General features: G+C 47.4%; 1 protein-coding gene across 1 annotated transcript in view; it reads right to left on the reverse strand.

The window, feature by feature from the left end:
• The window catches only part of Drc1 (dynein regulatory complex subunit 1), a 40,274-nt gene that overhangs the window by 16,926 nt on the left and 10,173 nt on the right, over positions 1 to 13,175 (reverse strand). Inside the window, exons 2-7 of the mRNA XM_031356900.1 lie at positions 11,322 to 11,409; positions 10,318 to 10,430; positions 7,858 to 8,041; positions 6,259 to 6,396; positions 4,770 to 4,856; positions 3,523 to 3,645 (exon numbers count right to left, since the gene is read on the reverse strand). Coding sequence (XP_031212760.1) covers positions 3,523 to 3,645; positions 4,770 to 4,856; positions 6,259 to 6,396; positions 7,858 to 8,041; positions 10,318 to 10,430; positions 11,322 to 11,409 — 733 coding nt within the window. The remainder of the gene's footprint in view (positions 1 to 3,522; positions 3,646 to 4,769; positions 4,857 to 6,258; positions 6,397 to 7,857; positions 8,042 to 10,317; positions 10,431 to 11,321; positions 11,410 to 13,175) is intronic.

The following is a 13,175-nucleotide window of genomic DNA, read 5'->3' on the forward strand; positions in this document are numbered from 1 at the left end:
GCCTCTCTCTGCCTCTCTCTGCCTCTCTGCCTCTCTGCCTCTCTGCCTCTCTGCCTCTGCCTCCTGAGTGCTGGGATTAAAGGCATGTGCCACCACCAGCCATCACTTCTTATTTCTTAGAAGGGAAATGGTTAAGTCCAAGGTTCTCAGAAACTGGCTTTGCCAAGAGCAATGTGTGGTCCGCGCTCCACAGGTGGCAGTCCTGTCCCCACCCACCTTGCCTTGTCAGCCCTGAGAACCTTTCAGAACAGCCTCTGAGAAGACACTTCAATGACAGGCATGACCTTGTGGGGCATAGCCCAGGAGTCTGGATCAGAACCCAAGCCATATGTGCTCAGGGGCTGGTCAGGGACTAGGGAGGCAGCACATCACAGAAGTCCAGGAGAAAAGTTCCATGTTGGATGTGGTAACATGAAGAAAGGCATGGTCACACAGGGCCTCCAGAGCCACTTGGAACTAGAGGTGACAGCAGTGGCTCTTCCAGTCCTCTCTGGGACAAAGAATGCAAAGTGTCTGAGTGGTAGTGTCCAGAGACCCCTGTGCTCCCCACAACTCTGCAGTGAGCCCCGATCAACAGGACAGCACTCTCCTAAGCTCTCCAGCCACAGCATGTATTTATATCTATACTACAACCAAATTATCACATGAACTCGCTGTAAATATTATTCTTTTTTTTTAAGCTTCCTTTTTTCTAAGATTTATTTAATGAATATGAGTACACTGTAGCTGTATTGATGGTTGTGAGCCTTCATGTGATTGCTGGGAATGAAGGTTTGCCTTCTGTAATGGTTTAAATATGGTTGGCCCAGGGAGCAACACTATTAGGAGGTGTGGCCTTGTTGGAGTAGGTGTGGCCTTGTTAGAGGAAGTGTGTCACTGTCAGGGTGGGCTTTAAGACCCTCGTCCCAGCTGCCTGGAAGCCAGTCTTCTCCTGTTTACCTTCCGAACAAGATATTGAACTCTCAGCTCCTCCAGCTCCATATCTACCTGGATGCTGCCTTGCTCCTGCCTTGATCATAACAGACTGAACCTCTGAACCTTGTAAGCCAGTCCCAATAAAATGTTGTCTTTATAAGAGTTGCCCTGGCCATGGTATCTGTTCACAGCAGTAAAACCCTAACTAAGGCACCTTCCTTTTTAAAAAAAGTCCAGGACCTTGTACATAGTAGGCCATCCTTTAAGACATATTTAAGGGATAGGGGAAAGAAAGAGAGAAATAACTTCTGAAAGTCATTTCTGATCTTACATGTCCTCTGGTGTCTATTCCTATACCATGATGCACGAGCGCACAGACAGGAAACATTTCCAGTCCCGCCCTTTTAATGTGTATGTATGTGTACCACATGCAGGTGAAGGCCAGAACATGGGTTCCAGGAAACTGAGCCATCATGTGGGATGTTGGGTCAGCCTTTTGGGAAAAGCAGCAAGAGCTCTTAACCCCTGAGGCGTCTCTACAGCCCCTGGTCCCACAGCCGGCATCGTGAACCACTTCCAGTATCTCACTTCACTGAATACGTACAGAAACCTCGGACCTGACGGACTTGGGGCAGGTTTTTCCTTTGCAATCTAGAAGAATTTAACAATATGCTGATGCTATAAGCGAAGCTCCCAAGCAGCCAGATATCAGCAGCCTGTCATCTGATTATTTTGATTTGCTTCTCTGCTTGCACACATTTGACTACTGTTGGCTATTTTTGGTTTCTCGGTGCCAATGCCAGTGACAGATGCCTTGGGCACAGCCAGTGTCCTGAGTGTACAACACCAGCCCCGAGCCCTGTGGGCTTCACCAGATCTCAGATGCAAAACGGTTCCCACTGGGGTCCCAGAGGCAATGGCCTATGAGGGTTGTTGACAGTGTAGCCCGAAGTCCTGCACAACTCACAGAAGCCTGTGTCCCTCACAGTCCACCTCTGCAGGGCACAGTGACATGATTACGCAGCAAGTTGCTGGTTTCCTCTCTATGTTTAACAAACTTTTAACACCAGTGTCCAACTTGTCAGTCAGCTCAGGCTTTAGTCTCCACACAGCCATCCTTGACTGATATATATTAAGCATAGCTTATTGTTGTGTATCTGCTTGTTTTCTGAGAAGGGTCTCATGTAGCCTAGGCTGACCTTCAACTCCCTATGTAGCCAAAGATGGCCTAGGACTGTTCATCCTTTTTCTTCCACCTTGTAAAGTCTGGCATACCAGCATGTACCTTGGGATATCGCATCCTTGACTCCATTCCCCAGCCACTGTCCTGGCACATACTTAATGTTTTGTGGTTATCATCCTGATATTAAAGACAGCAGTTCTTAGTGAGAACTGGACTTAAAATAGTTTTAAGTGAACACGGACCAGCTGAGCCTAGTGGTATAGGCTACAACCTCAGCCACTCCAGAGGCTAAGGCAGGTGTGTCACAAAGCTAGCCTAGACTACAGGTGACTTCATGGACTGCCTGGGTAGCTTGAGATTAGCTCGGAAAGTAAGAAGGCTATGGAGGAAGCTCAGTTGGTGTAGTATTCACTTAATGTGCATTCAGTCTGCAAAACAATAGATGATAGACTAGAGAGAGAGATGATAGATAGGTAGATAGAGCATGAACATCTAAAATAAAAGCATTTTTTTCATTCATTAAGAGTTAAACTAGGGGCTGGCGAGATGGCTCAGTGGTTAAGAGCACTGACTGCTCTTCCAAAGGTCCTGAGTTCAAATCCCAGCAACCACATAGTGGCTCACAACCATCTGTAATGAGATCTAACATCCTCATCTGGAGTATCTGAAGACAGCTACAGTGTACTTGTTTATAGTAATAAATAAATCTTTAGGCCAGAGCAAGCGGGGTGGACTAGAGTGAGCAGCCTTCATTCCCAGCAAGTACATGAAGGCTCACAACCATCAGTACAGCTACAGTGTACTCGTATAAATAAATAAATAAATAAATAAATAAATAAATCTTTTTTAAAAAGAGAGAGAGAATAAAACTAAGCCAGGCATGGTGGCACACACCTTTAGTCTCAGCACTCAGGAGGCAGAAGCAGGCAGATTTCTGTGAGTTTGAGGCCAGCCTGGTCTACAGAGCAAGTTCCAGGACAGCCAGGGCTACACAGAGAAACCCTGTCTTCAAAACAAGGCAAAACAAAATGAAACAAAAAAGTCTGTTTAAGGTTTACAAATAAACAAATAATTTTTAAAAAGAGTTAAACTAATGAGTTGGAGAGAGATGGTTCAGTGGTTAGAGCACGGTCTATTCTTGCAGAGAACCTGTGTGTAACCTGTTCCTAAGACTCCCGTGGTGGATCACAACCATCTGCAACTCCCAGCACTTAGAAGCTAGAAGCAGAAATTTCAGGAGTTCAGGATCATCCTTGGTTACACAGAGAGTTCAAGACCAACCTAGGCTACATAAGACCCTATCCCTACCAACAAAAAAATAAATAAATAAATAAAATAAAGCAGACAAATACTTTGCAATGAATGGCTGCCTCTGAGACTGGGGATACCAGCTAACCTGATCCTAGGGGGTGGGCAGCCCTCACCTGCACGTCCTGCTCTAGCTTGATCTTGATTGTGTTGTACTCCTCGCAGTCCCAGATCCGCTGCTTGTTGAGCTGCTTCTCGTAGTCCTCCACCTTCTTCATGCGGTTGATGAGGTACTCCAGCTAAGGATGCCAGACAACAGGATTAGCAAGCTCCTGTCTAACTCAGTCCTCCAGAAAGCCCAACTAGCAGGCCACGGTGCATGGCCTGGCAGTCTCCTGGACAGAGACAACATTCAAAGGCCCACACTCCAAGGCTTTGAGTTCTGGGAGCTTTAGCTAGGTTCTTATTGCAGAAACTACAGAGAGGTGCTCTGTCAAGAAGTTAAACAGGGTCTGGCACGATGGCTCAGCTGTTAAGACAGAGTCACGCTCCTACTGGCCCCAAGTTCAGTTCCCAGCATCCACATGTAACTCCAAGAGCTCTAATGCCCTCTTCTGTTTTTTGTGGACTCCTACACACACTCACATATGCTCACATACCTACACATTAAAACACACACACACACACACACACACTCACACACACACAAAACCCAGATCTTAAAAGAAATTAAACACACTTTATAACCTAGCCTTTACACTGCAGAACGATGATGATGATGATGATGATGTGTCTTATGTCATTTCTTTGTTCTTTGCACATATGAAATAAAGTAATGCAATATTCCCACACTATTTTTAAATATGTCTTAAAATTGGATTGTACACACTTGCAACCTCAACAATCAAGAGGCAAAAAGCATGTTCACATGTTCAAGACCAGCCTGTTCCTGGGAGTTTCAGGCAAGACAGGACTACACAGTGAGAGCATCTCAATAACAACGACAACAATAATAATTAAGTAAAGTATGTTTTAAAAGTTTCCTGAGCTGGTGAGGTAGCTCAGCTGGAAATGTCGAGGCCATCGGGAGCTACATGTGGCCATCCTGAGCTACATGAGACCCTCTCTCAGAGAAAGAAGGAAAAGTCAAACCACTTTCTTGGGCCACAAATACTGTGACTTTGGTGGATACCCAGGGGACAGTGACAAGACAGTAGAAACCTTAGCAAACTGCAAAATTGTTATCTACCCGTCAGACACATGCAGACTTCAAAACCACACCAATAACGATGAAGCTAGAAAGGAGCATGAGCCACCCAAGTCCTACTCCGGGCACTTGAGGCTCAAGGCTTAGCGGTATCCATCACTACCCACAGGTTCACAGGTTGCCCCGATGGCCTCCACTCACTCACCTACCCCTTACCTCCTTAGCATTGTGAGCCTGTAGGGCTCGCTCCCATTTCTTCTTATTACTGGATAGCAGTTCTTGTCGCTCTGACTCAAAGGCTTTCTACAACCGAGACAAGAAACAACCCTCATGTCTGCAGCCATTGTGGAGAGAGGGGGTCCCACCAGTACCAAGAACTTTTCGTTAACAACACAAGTGCCTACTCACACAGAGGAGTGACGTCACATACGAACATGAACTCCCCAGATTTCATGTGGCCGTTGAAAGGTTGCATGGACGCTAACAAATGTACACTTCTCACAAACTCTGGGAGGGAGCTTTCCCAGAGTCCCATAGCTCAGTGCAGTGGCTCTCAACCTTCCTAATGCTGGGACCCTTTAATACAGTTCCTCATGTTGTGGTGACCCCCCAATCATAAAGTTATTTAGTTGCTACTTCAGAACTGCAATTTTGCTACTGTTGTGAGTCGTAATGTAAATATCTGATATGTGACCCCTGTGAAAGGTTGAGAACCACTGGCTTAGCCTACCAGAGGCCTGGTACCAGTGACAGAAAAGAGTTCTAGCTGGCAGCTGCAGGGCAAGCCTTGGCATGTACCTCAACCTTGACTAGCGCTGGTATGCCTGGGCCCCCATGAAACAAAGATGACATGTAGACTGGGAAGTCCTCTTGTTGCAGAGGTGAGGTGACATCAGGCAAGGGCCCAGCCCTCGTGTGGAAGACCCAGAACCCAATCTTAACCTTGAGCCTGTCATTCACATTCAAGGCATTGATCCTTGATTCCTAGCTATCACTTCTTGTCCCTGTCCCTGTCCCTGTCCCTCACATCACCAGCCATGTACCAGCAACAAATGGCTGTGTTTGACTATGGCTCTAGAACGAATGCCCCTCACATCTTCCCTGTGGTTCACTTATACTGGCAACCTGGTTGAATTGAGAGGCTCCAGAGAGATTGCTTTGGGCATGCATCCCGGACAGTTCGAGACTAAGGAAAAGAGCCATCCTGATGTGGGTGGCACATTAGATTAGGATCCTGACTAGAACAGGCTGGGGGTCTGATGGGATAAGGGGGAGAGGGACACCCTTCAGCTAGGCATACTCCTCTCTGCTTCCCGCCTTCACAGTGTGAACTGCTGAGCCCCATGCCCGCTCCATCCTGACGGGCTGAGTCCTCTAAACCCATCAGCCACAGCGAGGCCCTTCCCCTTAAGCTGTTTTGTCCCAGCAATGGGGAACCGACTGCGCTTTCACAATACTTATTAGCACCAGTCAGACTCAATACCTAGGAGTTTACGTGTTTCGCTCTAGTTGTCTCCCGTAAGAATGCAGTCTCTATTTTGTTCATGGCCGTCTCTGCTGCCCCTGCATACAGCAGACACTGAGCTACTGCCGAATAAATGAATGAATGAGCAAACAAACCCTAAAATCGGAGACAGAAATCAGGGGATGGAGTCATCGGGCCCCACCTTAAACTGTCAGGACCGGTATCTCTGAAAACCCTCACCTCAATTTGAATGAGCTCCTGGCGAAAGTTCTTCATCACATTCTTCACCTGCTCCTCCATCCTCTCCAGAAGCAGGGTGATGTCTTCCGACTGTTTCTTCAAGTCCTTCACATACTGGTCATCCTTTATTTTTAACTCCTTGAGATGAGAACAGTCAGAGTCCGTCAGAAACAGAGACAGAAGCAAGAAGTACCAAGCACACACAACCGACCACCCCTTGCCTGAAGCTGTAAACACTAGGTATTAAGCCAGGCATAATGGCATGGATCTAGAGGTGAGGGGCTTGTGAATGTGAGTGTCAACCTTGGTTACTAAGTTAGTTCGAGGCCTCTCATATATATCAAGACTTAGTTAAAAAGAAAAATCCAAGTGTGGTGGTGTTCACCTTTAAATCTTAGCACTTGCGAGACAGAGGCAGGCTGTGCATGGTAGAGCCTTGGCGAGCACACTAGCACTCTAGTTACATCCCTAGTCTCAGCCCAATAGTCTCCAACAAGTCTACACTATGCAGAAAGTTCTTCTGATGTTATCAAAGCCAGGGTCACAGCTCAGTTGGCAGAGTGCTCACTTCACATGCAGGTGGCCCTAGGTTGATCTGCAACACCACATAAACCAGTATAGTGACACAAGCCTGAGATCTCAGTACTTGGGAGGCAGAGGCAGGAGGATTAGAAATTCAAGGCCATTCTCAATTGAACAAGTACAGTTCAAAGTCAACCTGGACTTTATGAGTCTGTGCCCAGAAACTGAAATTTAAAAGGGGGTGGGGGGACAAGTGGATGAAAGGGTTAGGGAGAGAAGGAGTAAGAAGCAGCAGCAGGAGCATTATTGAACTAGCTGGACAGTTCACACGTAAAATATGAAATAGTGTTCTCTCCTTATGTCATAAAAAATTAACTCAGATGGAATGAAAACTTAAAAGCAAAGCCTAAAATAGCAAGAACCCGGAAGAAAACAGGAAGCGCCTCAGGATAGTAGACTTGCAGTGGGAACAAAATCAAAAGCAGACAAGTGGGGCTGTGCCAGACTCAGACCCTTCTGAGAGGTTAGAGAGGCAGCCAACAGAGTAAAGGGGAGCTCTCAGAAAGAGTCTGCGGACCTGGGAACCGTCTACCTGAGAGAGCTGCCGTGCATGATCCAGAAGGAACTTTAAAAAAAAAAAGTCACTCTTACTCCTGATTGTGTCTCTTACCTCTTGCCCATCTGTTCCCCCTCTCTCCCCATTCCTTCCCGCCCCCTCCATGTGGTCATGATCAGCTCCTATTCTCTACTCTCTCCCTCTCTCTGCCTTTCTCTATCTTTGCTACCCTCTTAACTCCCCTCCCAATGCCTTGAATAAACTCTATTCTATACTAAAAAAAAAAAAGGTCAAGTAGATTTCCCAGTTTTTTTCAACGCCACCTCATTGCTGTGGCCCATCTATCCTTGAGCTTGCCATCCTCCTACATCAGCCTCCCAAGTGCTGGGATTACAGGTGTATATCTCTAGTCCTGGCTTGAATTATGTCATATGCCAGGTGATAAAGTAAGGCAGAAAAAAAGCCTAGGACCGCCACGCCACACCCTTCCCTCTCAGCCGGGATGGAGACTGGCCGCTTGCCTGCTGCAGCTCGCTGATCAGCTTGTTCTTGTCTTCTATGAGCCCAGCACAGTGCACCTGCTGGCTGGTGAGCATCTCCCACAGCTCCTGGGGAATCCGCTTCTGTCTGCCCTCCTCCCACTTTGCCGTGATTTCATCAAATTTGTCCTGGCTGGTCTTAACTTCATTCTCCAACTTTTCCAGTCTGCAGGTAGAAACATACTGGGTGCTCTGGGCCCTGCCTTCCAGAGGCAGCTTCGCCCAAGAGCCCACAGGCTCCACGGTCCAGGCTCTCCCCTCAGACACTCACCCAGAGCAAAACCAAACTCTGGGGAAACTATTTTTAGTTTAACTTTGGATTGTCTGTTATTTATTTATTTATTTATTCATTCATTCATTCATTCATTCATTCATTTATTGTGTCTGTATATGTATGTGTACATGCACATACATGTGCAGGTACATGTGTGTAGAAGACAACTTGAAGTCAATTCTCTGCTTCTATCATGTTGGTCCCAGTGCTTCACCCCAAGTGAAACACCTGCCAAGGAAGACCAACAGCAAGTTTGTCCCTTGACAAACAGACACACCAAAGCACAGATGACCATCCTTCCACATCCCTTCCCCACTCAACCTCCAGCTCTTAATGCCCCGCTCAAATCTACATTGAAATCTGGGATGGTTGATGTTGTTCATCAGTGTGAAAGCATTTAGGACTACAACAGAACTGAGCCTTAGGGCAGGCTGGGAGGGCGTGTCAAGATTAAGGCACCTGAGGTGGGAAAAGATAGGCTGAAGCCTGAGGCTGAAGGAAAAGGAGGAGCTGAGCTGAGCAGCAGCATCCCACCCCCACCCCCACCCCCACCCCTGGTAGGCAGCCACCTGGAGCTCCTGCTCACGTGGCTTCTGTGCCACCGTGGACTGTAATCCCAAACTGTGAGCCAAAAGAAACCCTTCCTCCCTAAGCTGGTCTTGTAGGGTGTTTTGTCAAAGCATCAAGGCAAGTGACTCACACAAAGCCTCTTCTTCATAAACTCCAACCTCGATTTAAAAAAAACACGTCCGCATTAAAACACATCCATATGCCCACATCAAGCCAGCTGGGCTGGGTGGGATGGTGAGACAGCGCAGTTATTACGAACAGCTTAGATTCAAACCCTGGCCTTACTGTGGGTGGACTCAAGACAAGACGCTTGGCCCTGCAATGCTTCGCTTTCCTCCTCTGTACAAGGGAGAGGGTGAAGCATCTACCTTGGTGACTTTGTACACCGGTTGCTAGGGTTAATAAAATGATGAACTGTTGTGGGAGGGGGGTGCATGTGGGGGAGAGGGAGATGTGTCTCAGTACCTGGCAGCCAGTACAAGGGGTACCTACATTCTTTTTGTTGAGGCTGGCCTGGACCTCCATAGGTACCCCCTGAGTGGCTTCAAAATTGAGGTTCCTCTCCTACCTCAACTTTCCAAGTACTGAGATGAATACAGGCATAAGCTACCACACCCAGCTCTTAAATTCTTATGTGTGTTTTTTAACTAACAGCTAGCCTCAAGTGTCTGATCGTTCCTCCTCAGCTAGACTAACGGGATGCACAAGAAGGAAATCGGGAATGCCTTTTAGGAATTCCAGAGAGGCCCTGTGCGGGGTACACTGAGGATGTGGCAGAGAGGAAGTCATCAGAGCTGAAACGGGAGCTCTTCTGAAAATGGTGGCTAGGACCACACCACCGAACGCAAAGCCACTGACTCTATACTGTCATCAAACAAGACAACAACTTCCTTTTGTTTTGTTTTGTTCTTTCAAGACAGGGTTAAACACTAGGGGGCGCTCCAAGCCCAGGTTTCCATCAATTCCGCAGCAGCTTTGGAGCCACGGAAGAGTTTACTGCTGGAGGCAAGCAACGACTTCAGGTGCAGCACACACCCCCACCACCACCCCTAGTCATTCCTCGCTCTGCCAGCACCTCCTACTCAACAGGCTTCACCTGCAAGTGTCATTCCCAGGGCTGTAGGCACCATCTGAGCCGCACCTGCCACTCCCAGGCATGTTCTGAGATTGCACGCCTCTGCCTGAGATGCCTACGCAACGACCTAAACCCTCCTTGGCCTTCCCAGCGCAACCTGAAATTTCTGCTGAGTTTTTTTCCAAGCTCTGAAGAAAAGCCGAAAGCCTCCTCCCGTGACTTCCTACCATCCTTGATCTCATTGATCTTATTTTTAGCACAGACCATGGTTGAGTGTCCCGTGTTATCAGAAGCAAGGGACTGGCCCTCCATTCACACCCACACAGTTTGAGACACTTGAGGGAGGGAGGGAGAAGGCAGGGAAAGGAGGACAATGGGTTCATAAGGAGCAGGAAGGGGATTCCAGGAGAACAGGTTGGACAAATTTTCACTCCAAGGACTTGGAGAGCTGAAGAGCCACCACAGTGGCAGTGGTGGCAGCGGTGGTGGCAGCAGTAGCACACAAATGCTGCTCATCCCTTACCTCTGCCGTTTTGTCTCCTCCTCTTCAACCCTCCTGTGGATCTCTCTGATGTCTGTAGCTACCAGAATATTTGTCACCAACTCAGTCCCGCAGAGCAGGAGTTTAGTCAGTTTCTGGAAAACAGAGAGGTGGCAAGCTGTGAAGCTAGAATATTCTGGGCTGCTGAGATGGCTCGCTGGATAAGTGTCCTTGCTGCCAAGCCTTGAGTTCAACCCCTGGGACCCACACTGTAGGAATCAACTCCCACTGCCACAAGTCCTCAGATTGCCACAGGCAGCATGGCACGTATACCCCAGGGCACATAAAGTAAAGAAGTTAAATGTAATCATAAAAAAAGTATGGCTGGACATGGTGGTTTATGCCTTTAATATTAGAACTCAGGAGGCAGAGGCAGGTGAATTTCTGGTTTTAAGACCAGCCTGGTCTATGCAAAGTTTTTTGTTTTGTTTTGTTTTGTTTCAGACAGGATTTTTCTGTGTACCCTTGGCTGTCCTGAACTCCCTTTGTATACCAGGCTGGCCTCAAATTCACAGATTCACTGCCTCTGCCTCCCACGTAATAGGATTAAAGGTGTGTGCCACCCACAAGCCTTACACAGTGAATTCCAAGCCAGCTTGCTTTGGGCTCTCTGCCACCCTGCCCACTCCACATTTACATGTGTTTGGAAACCCGAAATCCAGTACCCATGCTTTTAACACAGGTCATCCCCACCCACCCAGCCTGCCCCAATTTCTCATTTGTTTGTTTTTGAGACCTGCTCATACCATATCCTAGGCCAGTTTTCAGGCAGAGCACTCTTGCCACCATCTCTTGGGTGCCTGTACTTATGTGCCACCTTTCCTGACAGGAACCTACAGTCTGAAGCAAACTCGTAGGGAAGCCTAAAACAGGACAGACTCCAGTCCAGCTCAGCCCCATCTAGAGTCAGCAACACAGAGGGTGTACTTCCTGCCTGCCTGCCTATGAAAGCCAGGCTAAGAGACATGGCGGCCACCAGCTCATACCAGTCGGCTCTGCTCTTTCTGTTTGTAGCTCTTGCTTTGCTCCTCCTCGCTCTCCTTCTTCCCGTCCAAATACTCTCCCAGGGCTTCCCTGTGGCAGAAAGAAATCAAAGCGGGACAGTGCAGTCATGAGTATTTGTGCTTTGTATTTAAACATAGACCTTTAATCCCAGCACTTGGGAGGCAGAAGTAGGTGGATCTCTATGAGTTCCGGGACAGCCTGGTCTACAAAGCCAGTTCTAGGACACCCAGGGCTATATAGAGAAATCCAATCTCAAAACAAACAAAAAAACAAAAACAAAAACAAAAAAACAAACAAAAAAAACAACCACAAAACAAAACAACAACAAAATCCCATGAGAGAAGCAAATAAAGGAGAACAGAGAACCTTAGAATACAAAGCCCATTTTTGAATAAATCTAGTCAGATGAAAAGGACTGGATGCTATCAAGTCCCTGTGATGGTTGGAGCCGTCAGTTTAACAGAATCTAGAATCACCTGGGATGGGTATCTATCTGGACTGTACATGTGGTTTATCTTGAGGATGTGGCTGAGATGGGAAGTCCCAGCACCCACTGTAGAAAGCACCATTCCCTGGCTGAGGTCCTCTGCTCTGTACAAATGCCTTGACTCCCCTGCTGTGGACTATGCACTGAAATAAATTCTCTCTCAAGTTGCCTTTGTTGCAGAAGCAGGAAAAGTATCCAAGATGACACCTGGTAGCTGGTATCTCCTCTGTGTGGCATTTGGACACCAGCTGATGCCATCTGCCACATTTCTGGCCTTACTTTCCTCTGAATCCTGCCCTCAGGCTTCATACTGGGCTCCAGAAGGGAACAGGTGTGCTTAGTAAATGGGCTTTGATAGACACTAAAACCAGCCCAGGGCAGCATGGACTTCATTATCTTTGGCAGGCCTTGCCTTACTGACTGGTTCTATGATAATGATCAACTAGAAAGCTACAGTCTGAGATCTGCCAGCTATGCACGCTCAAAACCCTCAGGGTCAGAACCGATGTCCTGCCCTTACCATCACTGTCTGTCAACTGACCCTTCCAATGGGTGGCTGGGCTGGGACCTTCGAGACCCCTCAGCATAGACCCTAGGGCATCCAGGTACATTGTGTCTTAGGGTTTCTATTGCTGTGAGGAAACGCTATGGCCAAAAAGCAAGCTGGGCGGGGGTGGGGTGGGGGGAGTTAAATCTGTCTAAGGTTCTAAGTCTTCATTGTCAAAGGAAGTCAGCACAGGGACTTAAACAGGGCAGGAACCTGGATGCAGGAACTGATGCAGAGGCCATGGGCGGTGCTGCTCACTGGCTTGCTCCTCATGGCCCACTTAGCCTGCTTTCTTATAGAACCCAGGACCACCAGCCCAGGGATGAAACAACCCACAAAGGGCTAAGGCCCTCCTCCACTAATCACTAATTAAGAAAATGTCCTGCAGCCCAATCTTGAGGGGCCATTTTCTTAATTGACGTCGCCCCTTCCTCTCAGATGTCTTTAGCCTGTGTCAAGTCGACATAAAACTACCCAGCACGCACCACTACTCTCCATCAGACTAGAAAAGATTTTAAATGTAGGAACTATCAGGCACTATTTACACAATGTGTAACAATCTGAATAAAGGATGGTTTGGTAAGACTGATCAAAATTTGAAATGTGTTTACTCTCCTATCAGCCTTCATCTTCATGAATTTTCTAAGTTTTCATGGGTATGCAAATACAGAAGCACAAATGCCTGCAGCTCTTACACCAGTGGGAACATGTAATGTTCTTGGGCATATTAGTAACTGATTTTTTTAAGATTAATTTTTATCTTTAACATGCACACACTTGTATGCGTGCGTGTGTGTGTGT

The sequence above is a fragment of the Mastomys coucha genome, unplaced genomic scaffold (genome assembly GCF_008632895.1).
Source record: "Mastomys coucha isolate ucsf_1 unplaced genomic scaffold, UCSF_Mcou_1 pScaffold6, whole genome shotgun sequence".
Classification (NCBI taxonomy): Eukaryota; Metazoa; Chordata; class Mammalia; order Rodentia; family Muridae; genus Mastomys; species Mastomys coucha.